Source organism: Bombus affinis, chromosome 5 (assembly GCF_024516045.1).
Source record: "Bombus affinis isolate iyBomAffi1 chromosome 5, iyBomAffi1.2, whole genome shotgun sequence".
Classification (NCBI taxonomy): Eukaryota; Metazoa; Arthropoda; class Insecta; order Hymenoptera; family Apidae; genus Bombus; species Bombus affinis.
The window spans coordinates 15,133,737-15,154,164 of NC_066348.1; the positions used below are offsets into that span (position 1 = coordinate 15,133,737).

Below are 20,428 nucleotides of genomic sequence, written 5' to 3' on the forward strand. Positions count from 1 at the left end.
GCGTTCCTCTTGCGGTAGTTTACGGTTCGTGGTGAAAAGAATTATACGACTGGTTGAACCGGCGGCTTCTTCTCGCCAGCCGGAATATTCATAGAGGACTTAATTACGGCCGAACGAGTCCGCTCGTTCTCTGGTAAGGAAGAGAAAACGTCGGGAACGAGAAGAAGGGAGACTAACAGGTACCAAGTCTCGGAGAGGAAGAAGGGACTAATCGGCCGCGAATTCGCGGAACGAAAAGGCAGAACGATCATGGAGAAATTTATTGGCCGTCGTTAATCGCACGGAGCACGACCGAGGCGGGGCTGAAAAATTCGAAGACATCGGTCTGCCGACCGTTATTGACTTCTTCTGTGAATTCTCGCGTACGTCATACTTTCCCAAGAAACATCTTACCGTGTCTACCTCCTTCTACAACTAACGTCTAATTTACTTGCTCCTTCTTGCTCAACGAAACTGTCCATTTTTAATTACGACGAAGTTTCACGCATCTCGCTACAGCGCCAAGTTTCGCTCGAAAGCTATCGAACCATACGCACCACCGAATCGATGTTTGCTCGTTGCTCGTCAAGGAGAAATTCGGTTACTCAGCAAGTTGCATCGGTTCGTTCTTTTCGCAGCACAAAACTTCCAAAATATTTTGGAAGCGAACGCTGTAAGCAAACAATAATCCCAGCGAGCGAGCGTTGCATCGAGGCCGCCCACGCGATAGATTCATCATCCTAGTTATTCGTTCAGCTCACGTGTCGGCCACATGTTCATTCTCCTATTTCTTCCTTCCTGTTTCCTTTCTTCTGCGGCAGAGACGAAGCTCGTGGGGGCTCGAGCGACGAGCTTTCCAACACGACCAAAAACAGCCTGATGGGACCTCGTTCCTCTTCGATAAATGATCGCGCGCTTCTTCAGCGATTTTCATCCAGCCCAACGAACAGCTTCTCCCCCGTTCTATCCTTCTCTTTGTCTCTCCTCTCGCCAAAAGAATCCTTGATAAATGATGGTGGCTAGCCACCGTGCACTTTCCCCCTTGGTCGATCCGATCTGCGCGAGGCACCGGTTTTACTGCCCTTTGCAAGTAAATTAGTACTCGGCTCCGTTTATCGATCGTTCTCTCTCTCCTTACGCCGCTTCTAGCGTGCAGGTGTCGAAACGATTGATTTTCTTCCGTTCGTTCGATTAACGAGATCCGTCACAGACAGATAAATTATCGTTTACATTCACGAAAGCAGAGCAACGATGAGATATTGCGCTTGCAGAGAAAGTAGCAAAGATATCGCGTGGATCGGATTTTTAATGGACGCCCTTCCAACGAGTTCAACGGCCTGCAACTCCGAAGGTCGTTCTAGGTTGTATAGCAGACGGAGTTCAGCAGGTGTTATATATAGGGCTCCATTTAGATCTTCGAAAAGCTACCTCGCTACCAAATGGACTGTAGAGTGGATTTAAAGTTCGCTCAGGCTGCAAGTTCCTCGCGAGGTCCAAGGTTAATCCCTTGGAATGCGCGAGCCTCGTTTTTACGCATAATCTCGAGATTATCAACTTTGAACCTGAAGAAGGTGTACTCGATCCCAGTTACCACGGTACGGCGAGATTGTTCAATAGGTCGTCGTCTAAACTTTCAGTCGTACGTATCTCGTACACAATCGAATTTACCTTCATGTAAACCCTCGTAGACCAATTAATCATAAGGTTTAATACGACTTCTCCCGATTCCTGGAACGTCGAACTCGATGCCAGTGCCGCGGCTTCCCTGAATTCCGTGTTATCTGCGCGAAACGGAAATAGGGTGAGGCATTTCGTCGTGTCGGCATTCGGTTAAGAATAACCAACGAAGAAAAACCGAATACAGACGAGCCAATCGGCCGATCGAGTTTCGGAAGCTACCGGGTGCAGCCACGTAGAGAAGATTTTTCTGCCAAAGCCAGACATCGAGTTCCATTCTCCTCTTGTTTCGTCTATCTTGGTCTCTCGTTCGATGCTCGCCTTCTCCCCTGGATTCCGCGTTCCTCTGCTCACCCAGCGAGAAGATTCCGTGGGATTTGAAAAAGAAAACGTGCATACGATTCAGACTCTGATCTTGAGGGAAGACGGCTCTCGGAGATGGAGAATTTGCCCAACCATTCTAGGATCTGTCAATTGGAAACTATTCCAAATTAATTGGCCGCTCTTCCTTCATCTTCCTGTCGCGTCTTCCAGTCATGGAAAATCGCGTTATAGATAAAGCGTTCCTCCTTCGAGCTGAGAGCAAAGCTGTCTCGGTTTTCATTATTTCGCAGACGACACGTAACGAGTCGCGAGTTTCCATGAATACGAAGAGGCGGCGAAAAAATGGACGATCGCACGAGCGAACGGAAAAGGGCGCGGACCGTTGGCAAGAATGGTTTCTTTGTTGACAGTCGTGGGTGACCGAACTTCCGTCACCGGGAGAAGAAGAGACTTCCCTTCTTCTCCCTTCGAGAGGGTCTTTCAGTGGGGCGCGCAACGCGCCGTATCATAATAGGGGGCCGCATGAATGCGTAACGAGGCGGTTCGCGAGCCGGGTTCGATTTCGCACGGAATAATTCCCACCGATAAATAATTCTCTCAACGCCGTCGGTTCTCTTCGAGGCGTCTTTTCCAACCGTGGCCAGTATGCTACGTCGATGAGACGAAGCGACGAGAAGAGACGAAACGAGAAAAAGAACTTGGCCTTTGGGAGAAGTCGTCGCTTAAGCCGGATTCAGGCCTAATGGGCCGAGCGGCAGTTATATCACCGTCGAACGAGCGCGACCAGCACCAAGCTTTCATCCATATCAGACGTTTCGCTAATGGCAGCCGAACTACGCCGCGAGTCTTGCATCTGCGAAACGCAGCTGGACGTTAATCTCGTTTCCCGGTGTGCCGGGGATCTCTTCCTTTCTCGGCGACCGATTAGACCAAACGGGGTCGTCTCTCCCCAACCCACCACCCCCCTTTTTTACCGTGAGACCACCGTGCTCGAATTCCGCATGGAATCTCATCATCGCATCCCGCGATACCATCGCCCGTCGCTAAAATCCTATCGTAAAACGAGGCTTAAGCGTACCCTCGTGGATTTGCATTCTTAGTTCTTAACCTGTTCAACGGGACGATTGAAATCTGTTGGTCGGAAAGAAAAGATATTTTCGTATTGATTGTAATTCTCGTTTGGTAACGTTTGAAATTGGAAACGATTCTGCATAAAACGAAGATGTAAAAAGTAATTGGAGACACGAGAAGAACGTGGTACACATCTTCCATTTTTTATAGGAAAGCAACCTTTTAAGATTCATTCGCGTCTATGTATATCCGATATTAGAGCTAATCGTTGGTTGATCTTCTCAAAAATTTTCAAAGTATCGGCTGACAAAATATTATGGTAACATAGATGTTAAAATGTCTTAACAATTATGTACACCTTTGTCTTCCATGCAGCTTGGCTAATTTATCATTTAAAAGATTTACATTTCCATTATTTTCGTTTTCAATTATGTTATATTAAAATTCTCCTATTCGATCGACAAGTGGAAATAGAATCAGAAAATCAACAAAAATCTACTTATCGTGTTTTTATCTTGTAATCCTCATCTTTCCGAATGCGAATAAGAACAACGTTGATTACACGACGCGCAGATCTTCTGTGTATATCCTATTACGTCCACGAGTCAAAAAATGTCAATGTCCATCATGAACGATGCTCGAGCAGATAGAAACGCGTTTGTAGCGATAGATCGCAAGAAACGGGCAGGAAGAGTGATTTGCACGCGAGTTTTTTATCGGTAGATCCATTATGGCACATTTGTCAGCGCGCAAACGGCACCCTTGTGCGTGTCACGCGCTACAATACAAGGTAAAACGGGTGGAAACGCAACGAGACACAACGAACTGTGCATGGACAGCGTGTTGTTATCGTTCGATTTCATTTATCGCGCGGTTAATGCGTTTCTTGCGAACGAGATCTCGCGATGTCTCTGCGAACGCACCGAATACATCGCACCCTTTGTGCAACGAGCGTCTGCTACATACTTTGCCAGTCGATCAGAAGGTTGTTTGTAATCGGTTCAATGGCTCGCGCTGTGCTCGCCGTGCGTCTGCCTCGCGATGAATTAATCTGCAGGTTTTTCGCGCGTGCGTTTCGTTCTTTGCGGCTCGACGTTCTTTCTTATTATCGGCCAACTGTTCGATGTACATATTTCCTTTCAAGTTGCCAGACCAGATAAATCTACGATATCAACGTGAATACCCTGTAATTTTCATTCTTACGACCAGACTGTAGAATGTTTGTTGCATTTATGTGGCAAATTTACTTTAATATTAACGATACGTAAATGTTGCCATAATAATAATGAATAATTTCTCCTTTAAATAACGTGGCAACCTGACGTCGCGAATGTATCTATGTTACTGAAATATATATTAGTATTATTTACATTTTCACGAGCACAGCTAAAGAGATAAAACTTAAATGGATATACTTGTGGCAAACACCCATTGGAAGATCTTAGATTTCCGAACGGATCGTCACGAAGCGTCAACATTTTTCGAACGAGGTTACGAAGCCGAAGAATCGCGTACATCTCTCGCCACTTTATGATTCCATCGTCGTTTGCCGACGGGTGGCTCCGGCGGACGAGACAATCCGGTGCTCCAGTCGAAGGCGCCAGCAATGAGAGCCGCAAAAAGGCTTGGAAAGCCGCGAAGTGTACGGTGCACGAGCCTCGAACTCCCGGTGTCGCTTTTATCGCTCGTAAAGCTAGAATTCTCGCGGTCGTGCCAGCTTCTATAAACTCTCCTACTTGGATGCACGTCCGCTGCCGCGACTCCTCGCGAGCGCCGGTCCTTTCTCGACGTTTCTTCGTGAACCTTGCTAACTCGAGAGGAACGTTAACGCATCTGGTCCTCTCAAGTTAGATCTTGCCACGAGTATAGAAAGAACTGTGGAAAGTTGTGAGTTTGTAGAACGAGGCAACAGGAGAAGCTGCAGCTTGTTTTTGATGCGAACGTGTGCGGAAGCGTGCAATAAAAGAGATAAAGGCAGTAAACACAACGCAGTAAACGGTATACGGAGAAGATTGTTTGTAGATAGCGGCTGTTAAACGTACAAGGTGTTGGATGTAAAACTTACGAGGGACGAATACTCTTAAGAGCAAATTGTATTTTTTTATTCTCACCAGCTATCAAATTTTATGGCGCATAATTGGCTGTAATTATTTAGGAGACTCGTTGAATGAAAGATTTGAAATGAAAAAGCTGTTTCAGAGTCATTTCTGGGTCGCGCGGAAGTTCTTCGCAAGTAGCGGTCGTAAAAGCGAATCGTTGAAAGAAACCCTTTGCCTGCAACCCGAAACTCTTATTTCCGCCGATTCGAGTGGCAGCGACGCCACCAGCAAAAACATGTCTCGCGTGAGTCAAATGTGTATCAACGAGCGGCGTGCATTAATTAGACAAGGATCTTAAAGACTGAAGCTGGCTCTTTTGAAACTCGTCGTCTTAAACATGGTCCATTTTTTTTCGCCACTTTCATAAGCGACGCGACGTTGTGCGATTGATTCTGGCACGTGCTTCGTGTGTTTCACTTTTGCCTCCTGCACATATTTTGTTGGGGCAACAGATCGTGGATAAGATTTCATTCGAAAAAAGAAAATTTTACAACTTTTCTTTCCTCTTCAAAGAATAATCTCCTTCGAAAATAGGTTATGGATCGACGTGTTTCACATGTAGACACCGTAAAACTTTTTCATTGAAACAGCAGATTCTATAGGACATTCTCTTCAAAGACAAAATCATGCAATTCTGTTTCTTTCTTTCGAGGAATAATATCTTTTCGCAAATGCTAGATTATATATCGAATAAAACGCAACATCTAAGGGGTACATGCCAGACAGAAGAGAGCAATTACACCCTCGATTGAGCCATTCCAGGTCGAACTAAACGTTGATCGACCGTCGACGATTTTCCGTGCCGAAAACTTGGTGTTCGAGCTTAACTGCCGGTGAAAATCGGCTTCCGGTCTATCAATGGCACGCGTGCATTTCGGTTTTGTGGGTGAACATGGCGGACTAATGGCCATTTATCGACGCTATCGCCTCGGTAAATGGTGTCGAAGGGCTGAATGCCGCTTCCGTACACAGTCCGACGTCAAAGAGCTTCCTTCGACGTCGTCCGATTCGGACTACGTCAGTCTTGCGGATTTGCGGTTTCGGCCCATCGTCGCTTGGCCAGAATTCGATTGACAGTTTTCCGAGTATCGATCCGATTGCATAGTTTCGGTTTAAACGAGAATTCGTCGGTGGACTATTCGGTTTCGAAGAAAATCAGGATTTTGGTTTCGGCTTTGCTTTCTGTCGTTTATTGTAAATTGACAGTTAGAAATGTTAAGCCTGATATTTATACGCTTATCATACGATATGTAGCTGTTCAATGTTAAATAGATTACGTGGTTAATGTAAATATAGAGACTAGGTGCGATGGATTTTGAATCACGTGATTTCCATACAACGCGTGATGCGGTTAATGGCCTGTCCAGACGTGATGCGCTTTTATTAATTGTTATTCATTTCACGCGTAGGTCCTAATAGTATATTAAATTAAACGAATTAATATATTCGCAAAGCACCTCTATAAATTCCAATATCGTTAAAAGATTATGATAATCATGAAGGCCAGAGTCGATACGTGAATTGAAAGCTCAGATCTCCATTACTCGATCATCGTATTTCCTGTTCGCTTTCCTCATTGTGCAACGCCATGATTCAATTTGTAGACATATGACTCTTCTTACCAGTAACGAAAATTTTATCTTCATTTTAATCGTTCTATAAGAAAACATGAATTTATTAACGAATGATTTGGAAAATAATGGTGAAACAATTTCTAAAACGCTTGTTCGTATATCAATTCTGTTGTTTCAAGTAGAATTAATAAACGATCGTGAACAATGCGAAATAATTGGACGTATCACTCAGAACACGTGCATCCAATAAAAAAGACATTATTTCGGAAGATGCACATCGAAGCGAGGATTATCCTGATAAATTCGCGGCGTTATTAAAGTGAACGATTCGTCCTGAGGATTTGGAAGATGGAGAGGATTCGGATCATGGGCTGGCAGATATGACGTACGGACTTTGCGCGACGACGCTCAGCTTTCGGTACGAAAATCGCGCAGCGACAGGGGACGAAGGGGGACCGTTCTTTGCCGAGACGCCGTGAGAAATGTAGCATGCGAAACGAATGCGCGATACTCGGGATAAATGATCGTAAAAAATTTCCACAGCTTCGTGGATATTTATCTGGCAGGACCGTCATCTAGATATCTAGGGGATTCGAAGTTTCCCAGTATAACGATTCTTCCGTGTCGTTCAATCTCCGAGAAAAATCTCCCGTCTGCTACCACTCTGTCAACTCGGAAATTTGTTTCCATCCGATGCAAACGTTTGCCCGGAAATCGAACAAGTCCCTCTTAAACATCGAATTTTCTTTGTTCCAGTTGATTCTCGATTTTATCTTCGATCTTCTTTCGAATTTCTTTTGCCTACGATATTTTAATTCGTCCTACATTACGATCGAATTTATAAACGACGTGATTAAATTTACAGCTGTCAGTCGAGTGTAAGATACGCTTATTGTAAAAGAAGCTATCTATTCTAGAATTCTATCAATTTTTACAGCAAGAAATCTGAGAATCTGGAAAACTACCACCACAACCACCATGTGACCCGTTTCAACTTTCTGTTTGCCTGTTTCCTTCCGGCATAAACTTTAATGTCCCTGCAATTTCTCCTGGCGACCACTCTCGTAGACTTCCCTACAGTTCCGCGTTTTGCCCTTCATTTGCAGATAACCACTCGTGGAACCACCAAACAATCGAGAGCACCCCCTCGAGTGCGTTCTACTATTCATTTTCTTCCTTCCTTTCTTCCTGTCTGCTTGGTTACCCTTCAGCCAGCTCCTTTTACGCGTGACAACGTTTAAACAGCTAACACCTGGAAAGGATTCACGACGGTAGAAAGCGAAAGACAGGAGAACAGCAAGAGAGAAAGAGAGGCAAGGAGAACAGCGAGACGAGCCGAACCGTCTCGAGAGAAGCTTTGAAAAAAGAAAAAGGGTGTCTGGGGTCGAAAGCGCGAGTCTCGCCCTCTTCTTCTGGAATTATATCGAGGCGCGTGAGGGGTGACGCGACAGACTCCCACCGACGACGAACGTTGTCCTTTTGCGCTCGCGAATGAAAGCTGATTTCCGCTTCCTTTTTCTCTCTCCCCTTGATCCGAGTCTTTGACTCTCAGTCATGAATGAACGAGGAGAAAAAGAAAGGAGAAACGGAAATTAATTAACGACGAGAGAGCGTGTGGATTATCGGCACGAACACGGTTTCCGTTTACGAGTTTGTTGCTCAGGTTTGGCTGGTTGTTCGCCGTATTACGAACGGTGCATTTCAAAATATTAAGTTTCTCCATGCGCGGACATTATTGTTTTCCTTGTTTGCCGGCGGTGTGCACGCATTGTGAGTCCACGTGCACGTTACCGTCCGAGGAAATTTGATTTATAATGACGCCGCTTTATTGAAAACTGCGGCGGGGACGCGCGCGACACAATAAATATCGTCGACGGTATTGTGGGGATTAATTAAATCCGCGGGTTGTTTATATGCGCCGCGAGAACTGTTAATGAATTAATTGAAATATCTGCCCGTGAACCGAGATAATCCGACAATTATCGGATACCCGTTCGATTTCCATTATATGGCAAAAAATACACCGTATTAGCCGGAACTGTGAAAAAGAGGACCAAAAAAGAGAGGGTGGTCCATTTCGTTGGAACGTCGTAAACGCGGATGTTTTTTCCCCTTCGTATCCGAACCAGCAAAAATCGTCGCACTGTGATCGATTCCTCTCGAATCTTTCCACGAGAAAATGACACCGAATCGATTCTCACCCTCGTCGTAGTTACAGGGAATGACATTTCGGTTTCTCGTCCCTTTAGTCAAACGACATCCAATACCGAGTAATCATCGTGGCTGATTTTTCCCCAATATAGCGCACCCTACCGAAGAGAACTTGTCTGCGAGTCTTTTTTCTAAACCGCTAAGTGGATCAATATTGTCGGGCGGCGGGTGTTTTGAATATCCAACCCTCCGGCCAGTTTTAGGCGAGGTGACGTTTCGTCATCCTGGATGGAGTGTGTCGCAAGAACAAGTCACTCTTCGTTACCCCTCGACGGGGCTACATCTCGAAGAGCGGCATGCCTCGATAGCTTGTCCTCCTCGTAACCCTCCTGTTTGTTTTCCTTCTGGTCCCTTCTGTTTTTCCTCCATTAGCGACTTCACCACCCTCTCGTCTACGTACGTGCGACCCGCGTCCTCTCCCCTTTGCCACGTCTTTCCCGTCTGCTCTGTTGTCGTTCGGTTATCCGCGTCAACAAACACCTGACAACTTCTCACTACTATCTCAACGAAATGACTCGCGTCCTTGCTCGCCCTCGTCTTCGTGACACTTCTTGCAAACCCTCTGTGCAACGACCACACCGCGTTATCACCATCCGCCCCATCTCAGCGCATTTTTTCTCGATTTTTCTTCCTTTCGTGTTCAACCAGAGACCAACGTACCGTGTAAACTAATTCACTTCTCTATCCGTTCCCGTGTTTTTAAGGCGGTCGAACGTCTATCAAGCCTCAAGGCCGGCAGTTGTTCCTCGAGAACTGCTCCGTACCTACGTCAATCTTTCCACCTCCGGTGGTTTCCCGTCGATTATGCAACGGCATTCCTCGAACCAGTTACGTCAAGGACGCGCATTCCTCTCGGGTGCACGCTTCGGTTGCTTCTCGGGACACGATACGATCTGACCAATCGATCATGCTTATTTTTATAGTCGAACGGCGCTACGATTAAGAGGATCGTGGCGATTTTAATTGGCAAGTGAGTTTTAGACGCGTTCAAGAATCACTTTGAAGAATGAAATTAAGAAGAGAGTACGCACTTGAGTATGTTGGAGCAAAGGATATACCAAAGGAGAAGTTTCCCCAAGAAATTTCGTAGTCATCGAACGTTCCTCTCGTTCACGGCTAATGAAAGTTCTCGCGATGGTCGAGTTCCGGCACGCCTCCTACCTTTTCTTTGCAACAGCTGCAAAGGACGAAGGCAAAGTTACCACGGGAAAAGGAGCTGCAAGACTGTTCGTGTGGCACGCGAGACTCGATAACGACACGTGAACTCTCAGCCATAGCTGTTTCGACCCTGATAGACCGATAACACGTACGGTGGCCGCGCACCGTGGCCAGAACTCGACTTTATCGAGGCAATGAAAAGATTCTGACACTTTCAATTTCCAGCGTGTCTACCACGCAGAGTGACTAACCTAGATCTAACCTCGACCTAGCGTAACGTTTGCTTTAGAACGTGTTATAAATCGCTGCTCTTCTTTCTCATATCGATGCTTTTAATGAAAATAACTAAATTCTACGAACGAATGGGATTCATCAAGGATATGGGAGACGATGTTTTGAATGGTAATTTGATTGTTTTAAAAACATCGAAAATTTTGCTTAAATAAACCAAGATAGAACATAAACAAACAAACGTGGGATGTAAACGTACAAAATCGTGCGACTATATCCTAGTTCTAGACGCGCGAGGAAACCTTGTAATATCTGGCTTATGATGATTTGCCAAGTCTTAGAATCTTTGATATATTAATTTCTCGGAAAGAAACTCGACCTGTATCCTTCGATTTTCTATTATAAAATACAGAATAAACACAAATGGCTGGAATAAAAATGCACGAGGTGAAAACTGTATAAGTATAAAAACAACTTACCTACGATTTAGTTTCCATAACAACCTGTTAACTTACCCCAAACAAGTAACTCACGTACATAGCTCACCAAAGGATACCGTGAAGGTACTTTTTATTATTTCCTCGAAACACGATAAATTCCGTATGAGGTTGAATACGACCTACAGTAAAGTAGTTGAAGATACCAAGGAAAAAAACTTGCCCGCTACAGTGTTTCCCATGGTGTAGGCCGATTCCATCGGGAAACTTCAGAAGAATTCCGTGTGAGAGGGCCACGTGTGCCGCATGAATTATTTCCCTAGGCTTTTCCATCGTCTACAGCGAACAACCCTTTCGCTCTCTAATTGCCGTAATCGCTTCGGCGACGTAACGGCGGTATATTGAAAATTCTGCGCGAGCCAGACGTCATTACCCTCTCGGTTTTCTATGTTCCTATCTGTTCGTCTTGAATTACTCCACGGAATTGCGTTAAGCCATCGCGGAAAGGGGTGAAAACGGAGTTGAACAGGGGTCGAGAAGGACAGTTAGAACCGTGTTACAGGGGGTGAAAGTGGCGAACCCCAGGTCGTTATCTTGCTCGCTCGTAATCGATGTCTAATTCCGAAAGTACGATATTGATTATGCGGAAACCGAGCAAACGTCAGAGCAAATGCCGATGTAGTTGCGCAGCCTTTGGACTTTGTATCGGAATTTATATTCTCATCGACGTTACCTCGACAACGAGAGAGCCAGGTCACTCTGTAATTGTCGCGATCGTCGGTTATTGCGTCTAATTAACGTCCGTTCGTTCGTTAGCTGCTCTTTTCTCGAGCCGCTCTTCGCCTCTCTTTGCGCCGCTTTAACGTCGTCCTTCTGCCGGTCTACTTGTTTTTCAAGCGTGGCCTCTGTCGTTGAGAGGTTAAAAACACGATGATAACCAACCGACAGATCCAGGCAATGCAACTTCTGAAATGTATAAATGTTAGCGATAGTCGAAAGCGATTTAAGAAAATGATTTATCCTTTGCCATCGATAATATCACTATCGGAATCATGGGCGGTTAATTGGATGATCGATGAATCTCGAACTGCCGATTCTCGTGAAACCGATCTTCGAATGCGCATCTAATCAACCGAGATATAATATATTGGGCTTTGCTGCAACGATTTTAATTGGTTCCAGGATCTCGTCAAGCAAAGTTACCGTTATTTAATTAAGATATTACCGTCATCTTTTTTTTTTTTATTTTTACGCATTGTATATATTAAACCACGAACAAAGTCTAATATCTTAAAAAAAAGACCAGTTAATTCAAAATTATTAGTTAACTGATGTCTATAAAGTTGTCTTCGCTAATAATTAAAATTTTTCGTAGCTTTTGAATTTTCGAAGATCGAGCATTTTTGTCTACATTCCAAATTATGGATCGTAGATCATGTCTAGTTGATCTTTAGACCAACTTATCAAGACACAAGAAGCTCAATCGCGAAAATTTTCTTTGTACGGTATTTCTAGTCTGAATAAAATTTACAATCGATCTAACGCATATATATCGCGATCGTTACACCCGATTTTATCGATGGAACTTGTTCGTCCTAACATCATATGCTATAATTCATTACTAACACGCGTGCAATCGCGTTACAGGCTAATTAGCGACAATAAGAACATATATTCGTGATAATTAATCGTTGCTTCAGCATGAAATCGGTGACGACGATAAATCAAGGGACACGAGCAAATAGCCATGGTTATAGGGATCGACAGGTCTGGTCGATGTTGGAGGATCGATCGTCCTGGGATAAACGGGCAAATACAACCGTCTCGGATAGATAAATTGACAGGGTAGCAGCGGGAACTGGCGCAGTTCGGAAGTGAGAAATTCTCGCGGGTCGATGACACCAACTTCTCTCGCACTTAACCGCGTCTCCCGAAACTTTTCAATAAAGCGGGTCTCGGCTTTCCATACGTTCCGCCGGGGGACGAACTTTTGGGGCACTATCGTTCCTACGCAACATTTGCCGGATTCTCCGCGTGACACCCCCCCGAATGTCGCGGATTATCATTCTTGATCTTCTTTCCGAGAACTTTCCCCTTCTGGCTGTTCCGCGTGCGGTTTCGTTGAAAATCATCCGGGAATAAAATTGGTTTATTCACCAGGGATGCAGTTCCGTGGACAAACCAATTTTATCCCTGTTTATCCGATTTGAAGCGAAGCAATTATCATCGTACCGCGACGATAATAATTCTGTTGCTAAAAAATCATGATTTGAAATTGAGGAATAAACGACTTGTCGATACTTCTGGCTGTTTCGTTGATTATAAAGATCACTCGTATGTAATTAAAAGCTCATCCGAGATCGTTTGATATCGATCCAGGGAACATACAAATGTGATATCACGTCCGTTTGAAGAAAAACAGTATAATAAATTTTTTCGAGCGTACAAGGTGCACAAAAATTGCCAAGATATCTCTCCCTTAACCATAAGAAGCAGCGCGGTATGACGTAAAGTAGTCGTCTAACTTTTTCTACAGAAACTGTGACTTTTTCCCGCGTTTACGCGTACCGCGGGCAAGATAAATAATATCTTGCTCGTACATCGTGACTCCGCGTAACGACCTCGCTTCTTCCCGTTCCGTATTCTCCGCGAACCATGGCGTGATACCGTCTGCCAAGCGGGCCTTTACCTCTAACTGCCACCGCCGCTAATTGCCGTCCGTATAATTACCATATCGGACAGATAAATATAGGGCTAGCACGTTCGTGGCCTCGGAGACAGTCGGCGACGTTTAGGTCGGCCGCGTATAAAGCCGACGGCGTGCGCTTCGCAGATACACAAGAACTCGCGACAACCGGTAGACAAAAACAGCAAGAAACCGAGACGTTGGTTTGTAATTCTACGAAATTCTTTTATTTCGTGACTTTTATTCCCCGGAGATAAAGCTGTCGTTCGCTGGTGAATGGACAAGCAAGTGGGTTTCAACGAGAGATTTGAATGGCGCAAAGTGGCGTGACGACTGCCGCTTCGAATACAGAAAACATTTTTGTCTCCCTATTCGGGCGAATATTGGACTTTCTACCGTATTTGTATTCGCTGTACGCGTTCGTCGTCTGATGATCTCTCTCTCTCTCTCGGATACTTTTAATAACTTCAAGCCGTCGACGGTTTAACTACAGCCACAAGGCAAGGCGATTCGTGTACAAAGGCTTAATGGCTCCGCGGCCCTTTACGACTGGCCTTCCCCTTTTTTTCCGTTCGCAAATACCGAACGATAAATAGTCACAGTGACAGGATACAATTAAAAGAAGCTATTCCGACGAGTCCTTTGTCAGGATTAAGCCGATTCGCTCCACCATTCTCCTTCTCCGTGTCTCGTGTGCTCGCGCTGCGATAATAGAATACGTATATTTCATCGAGAGCAACGCAGGGAGAGAAAAGGAAGAGAGAAGCCGTTCGTCCGGTTCGAATGGGAACCCTTCTCCGGCGAATCTATTATTACAAAAATAACCTTTATCTCTTCCGTGCTCCGACAATGGGTTATACTTTCGAGAGCACGAAGAAGAGCCGCGCAATAATCCTCTTTGTCACAGAAGATGTCGTCGTTCGCAAATTGCCTGCATCGTGCATGAAGACACCGATGTGTAACCTATACTTTTCAACCCCATCCATATCCGGAAACACAGCGACAACCGTAAAAATATTTATCATGCGCGTTTTAGGGGTACGATTGAAGGAAAGAGGGAAAAAGAAACGATGCTATATATGTGTATCCCTACGAGCAGGATAACAGCTCCCTAATTTTCTCGACAGCAATATTTAATGCGTTTTCCCTCGGCGTCCCTGGCAGCAGTTCGCTCCATTTCGTTCCATTTTCAGCGGGCACGACCGCCGGCCAGGGGTGGAAAATTATCGTGGCGCCGCACAGACATCGAAGCGAGACGCGAAAACCCACCCTCTTCTTCCTATGCGGGAAACTTTCTCTTCCGACCGGACGAGAGGCAACTAATCGCGCGCAACGACCGCGGTGACGGCTAATTAGCGTTCTCGGAAATGAGCCGTGCCACCAGGAATTAATATCTCCAGTTTTCTCTCACCTCTTCGTCGTCCTTTCGCGAAGAGACATCGAATCGCGTGGCGCCACTCTTCCTACTCCTATTTCACAAGGTGCAACACGACGCCCGTTTTACTATACTATAATCGAGTCGACGATTAAGGAAATAATCGTAAAAGTAATTAGCAAAATAATACGATTGCATCTCGCTGCACGGTGTACACGACCGCGAGCAAAACTTACGACAATCGACTGGTAGTCTATACTACGTTACATTAACGAGCTCGTGCAATTAAGTCGGCTCCGTATATCCGGTGGAGAAAGCCAATCGAGAATCGAGAGGTAAAATAACGCATAATCGAATGGACGCGTTTCAAGCAGCGCAGTCCGACTGGCACCACCGGTGCGTCTCGCTTGTCCCAGCTCGTTTTATTTGAATTTTCACTTTTTGACAATAGAGCCACGTCGTTACGCCCGACATTTGCCATATCCGCAGTAACGTCGGTTCAGATAGGGTGCGATTTACGAGTAACAACCCCTGGTGCTAAAGCGCCGTGTTGGGCCAACCCCTTCCAATCCACTGTACAGGGGGTTTGTTGTTATAGCGACGTTAAACTAGCCAGACAATGACGGAGTCTCGTCGTTCCCATAGTCATTGCTCGTGATATCGGGGTCGCGCGTCCGAATTTAATTATTTTCAAGTCTCGTTAATAAGCCCTCGCGCCGATAAATTTGCGAGTGACCCTGTTATTCCGTGGTTCCGCTAATAATTGGGCTTCCCTTCGCTGTAACTGTGTTCCCGTTTCTAGGTTTGACGCAAGCACAAACACGTATTTTCTGTGTTATTTTTGACGTAGTGGATTTAACAAAAATACGTCTCCTGTTTTTAAATTTACCATGGAGTTTACCATCATTTATATCAGCTTCCGACGTGAATGATCTTACTACGTGTTAGATCATTTGTTCCTTGGGAATTGAAAGTACATTCTTATGTAGTGAAATTAAGAAATTAGATCGTTTTAATTAGATCGCATCTTTGCTTTAATGAAAAATAGGGAGATCGGTTTAACTTCCGAGAGGCTCATTTACTGCTCGTATATCTTATTTATATAAAATTTAGCACTTCCGTCCTGTTTCAGGTTTTTCATTAGACTCGACGTGATTTCCGTTATGTTTCATAACTCTTCGGGACACGAAGATCGACTCTTCGCTCGAATCCACAAAAAGCCAAAGCAGAAACACGTTTACCGTTCGTTATTTCCGTGGGAAAAGATTAACCGACGCCTAATAGGAGAAGGCAGGTCATTGAACAAGCGAGCGTTAGAGATTGAAAACCTTAATGGACCAGTTAATCGTTTCACGATCGAGTCCTTCTCTTTTCTACGAGTCGCGTGTCGTCGTTCGTCACAGTTAATTATATCGTCGTTCTCGCGATGGATTCGTTGACTATATCCGGACGTGAAGAACGGAAGATACAGCCAGACGTGCAAACGATAGTCATTCTCGGACCACGACGTCCGACGCTACCAGCCGACGTCCTTTTTATTGCGCGTCTCATCATTCTGTCGACTTTCATTTTTCCCTGGAATTTTGCCAGCCGTGCTCTCTGCTCCTTATTGCATTTCATTTCGTAGACTTTTCGACTGGCTCCGCGGTGGCTGCAAAATTTCTAGCCTGTGCAAACTCTTGACCCAACATCGGTTGGTATTATAGGTGGAAGAGATATAGCGAAGTGGCAAAGTAAAACGTTGAGTAGGGGCAGCAATTGATCTAGTTGCAGCTATCCCATAGGCATTTGCATTAATTTTTTGACACGAATTTCTGTCATCGTTGATCCAGTCATGATATTAGGTTGTCCGAAATGTGTCTTTCTTTCGCAAACGTGCTTTTTACAACAGTACACCTTCGTACAAACGTGAACCCAAGTCTGTGAAATGTCGCGGTGTTCATCTCAACAGAACAAAATGGACCGTACGTAATTCGACAAAATGATATAAAACCAAAAACATTGTGCGTCTATTACTTCCTTATAAAACGAAAGAAACTTTTCGGACAACCTAATACTTATAACCAACAGTATGTACATCGCTAAACCTATGATACCCTTAATATGTAGCTAAATATGTTATACATAATTAATTAGAATCTAATGATATGTCGAAAATAACTCGGTATGTGTACGTAATCATGTTTCTGTCTCAACACAAGCAGATATCAATATTATCAAAAATATTTGGCTTCGGTAATTGAGAAAACAGAATATCTGAATCATTTCGACTGATTTAGTAATTGCAGTGATGTAGTGTTGCGTATATGACGCAATGCTCAAATTATTTATTTCGATCCCTAAAACCTGTAAGCTCTAACTACTGACCGGTTTTACATCGCTATATCGCTTCTATATCGCGTATAAAAGTGCAGCTTGTAATTGTTAACTGCTTAGGAGGCAGTTTAACGAACGAAACAGCGTAACGGCGATCTATCGAAGTTGAATATACTAGAGAAACACAGAGAGGCCTGTGTAGATTGCATAATAACATTCAGGAACGTACACACACAATCGCCGCTCGGAGATGCTAATGGTCGGGAAACTTTGCTAGGAAACTCGGGACGAAACTAGCGCGAAACTAGCGCGATTTGCTCTGCAAGCCCTTTCGAAAAAAAGTCTCGGTGCCTGCATTCGATAGCCAGGAATGCGGACTATGCATTAATTGCATCTAAGGTAATTGTTTCGGCCATCACCCCAGCGACGAGTGGGTCGGTAGTTTTTCGCCCTTCTGCTCCGTCGATTGCTCCGTTTACCTCTCTAGAGGCTTGTTTGTGCTCGTTGAAACGTATGTAGATTACCTTTCTCGAGGCCCTTTGTCGAACGAGTGCCCGTTCCGACGATAAATCTATTTCGATGACAGTTTTTCTGCTGAAGGATAGAGTGCAATACACTTCGAGATCTGAACGTGTATTTCGTTCTATCGGTGTTACGAAATTGCATTCGAACTGCAATTGTCTTTTTTTTTTTCATGTGTCGGAGATCGAAGATATCTGCGACCTGTAGTTCTAGTCATGGAAGTACTATAGCAAGGTTGTAAATTAAAGTGCTATGTCCCGATAACCATTGTTTTAGGAATATAGAAGCTTTTAGAACGCGCTGTAAAAGTTATTTCCATTTAAATAAAGCATCATATAGTATATAACAATTATAGTATGTAACAAAGTACTTTTTACGGTTAAACATCGTGAAACGAAATGCAATAACTTCGCAGCGGACTTTCGTAGCATCATATTTTAATAAAAATTACCTTTCTATAGAATGTACGAAGATTTTCATGAATGACTATATGGATATTAATTCCTGACTAATTTTTATAATCTCGCTATGCTTTTTCCATAAGTTCATCTTCCGTGCCAAACGAGCAGACAAAGATTTAAAACAAAGAAGCGATCGTCGTGTCCGCGCCCATTTTTCACTACTGATTACGCAAAACGCGAGACCATCCGTCTCCCGAAATAGCGTTCCGTGAAACTTTAACTTCCGCCGATTCTAATGGAACTCCTCTCTTCTTTTCTCCTTCCACGCGAAACTCTAGCGCGGGATTGCCGGAGTGTTTTATTGTTCGCGTTCCGTTTAAGTGCACAGGACGATCTCGTGTTTCGTGGCTTGTGCTCGCCCCCACTGACCATTCTTTTTTCTTCTTCTTGCAGAGACCTGAGACCAGCGAGCTTGGAGAAAGGCCAAGAGACCCTCCGACTACGCGTATACGCCTGCTACGCTTGGGGTGGCCCCCTTCTAGTCGCCGGTTTGGCCGCCCTTCTCGATCATCTTCCGTCTCAACCTCAATACACGTTCCTCAGGCCCCGTTTCGGCGACAAACAGTGCTGGTTCTACGGTAAGTTCCCATTCGCTTTCATTGCTATGAAAAAAGGAACTCCTCGAGAGATCCTTGAAATATCTCTCAGTTAGAGAAAGTTTGTCCTCGTCAAAGCAGTGGTTGAAACTTTGACTTTAATGAAAGCTCTGGTAGGATTTCGCCCTTTCTAACTGTTCAAAGAGGACACAACCGGATGAACAGAATGATCTAAAAGTGTGGAAGTTAATGTTGGACATGCGGGTAATAAACAAAAAGTATTTGCGAATGTTATTCGTATCGTTATTCGTATAATTTATGAATCTTTGCTTTCTTATACGCGAGATCAAAGTAGCGATATTTTAAAGAAACGTCTGCCTGAAGAATCGAAAATAAACAGGATGCAATCTTTTATAAACCGAAGAATCTAAGAAAAGATTAACTGGCAGAAAACAGAAAGCGTTGACGGGACAATGCAGTCTGCTTCGTATTATTCGAAAAGTCAAAATAGCAATTCAACGTGTGCTCCGAGTATATCGAAATATACTATATCACAATATTTAATTTTTCCAAAATATTACATTCTATCTTTCGCCTAAGTCGTTGTAAATTTTTTAATCGATGAAGTACATCTTATTTTAATCGCTCTAAGGAACTTAGTAACGTGTGGTATAATAATGTAATAATATTGCTTACCGAACGATACGGACTCGCGATCGACGTTATAATTAACGACGTAATAACTCGGAACATCGTGTGGTCGAAGGAATTTCGTGAGGAAACGAGATCACGTCGAATAACATTTCTGTGGAGCCAATGAGACGAGGTTTCCTCGCGATGATAATTAATCCGGTGCTGTACGAACGCCGCAAATTAATTCGATCGCGTCACACACGACTTATCAGTGAATTAATTTCCGTCGATGCCGCGAGCGTGGCCCTCGTTGGATGATTCCTCTGTCTCTCTCGTGTTCTGTTGTTCTCGAACGACAGTCGGTGCCGGACTTGCTGACATTAGTAACGGATCAGTAGCACAGACGGTAATGGAGCCTATTATCGAAAGTAATACAGGCTGGGAGGAGGACGGTTAACACGTAATTCCCTGTGATCCGATTATTCCGCTAATTAATAGGACTGGTCAGTCGTGTTCTGGGGCGCTGATTAAATCGGTTTCGTTAATCGATGGATCGATCGGCCGGCCGCGTATTAATTGCTAATCAAGCACCGTTTGCGGCGTTCCTTCGGTCGCTGCTCGTGAAAAAGTCGATTCATCCCGGAATCTGTCGTCGATGGAATTTCGAATTAATCGATAGATGAAAATTTAGCGAATTTAATGAATTTTAATTATACACTCCCGTTCATGAATTACAGGGACACTTGGTAATGTTAAACGTAGGCTTTCGTTAAACACGATTTAAAATATATAAAATATAAATAATATATTATAAGTATAATTTAGCTATTTTTTTATAATACGGCGGTTAACCGACTAACTCGGGACTAAATTATATTTATGTACTTTCCTGCTTCCGAACCTTCGTTAAATCCACCGCGATCGAAAGATTTGCGGACAATAGATCGCTGGTCTCACGAGCGAAGGAAAAGTCGAAGGAAACACACGGTGGTTAATAGGTGAGTATCCCGCTAAGTGGATTAGCAGAATATCTCGTTAGGTCGTGTACCCACGATTTTCCATTTCTCTCGCCCCAACGATTCCTCTTACGTATGCACAAGCATCGTAATCAGTTGAGATAAGAAACAATGGCACGCGC

General features: G+C 44.2%; 1 protein-coding gene across 1 annotated transcript in view; it reads left to right on the forward strand.

Moving 5' to 3' along the window:
- The window catches only part of LOC126915983 (probable G-protein coupled receptor Mth-like 1), a 152,472-nt gene that overhangs the window by 100,780 nt on the left and 31,264 nt on the right, over positions 1–20,428 (forward strand). Inside the window, exon 5 of the mRNA XM_050721297.1 lies at positions 18,515–18,699. Within this exon, the coding sequence (XP_050577254.1) occupies positions 18,515–18,699 (185 nt within the window). The remainder of the gene's footprint in view (positions 1–18,514; positions 18,700–20,428) is intronic.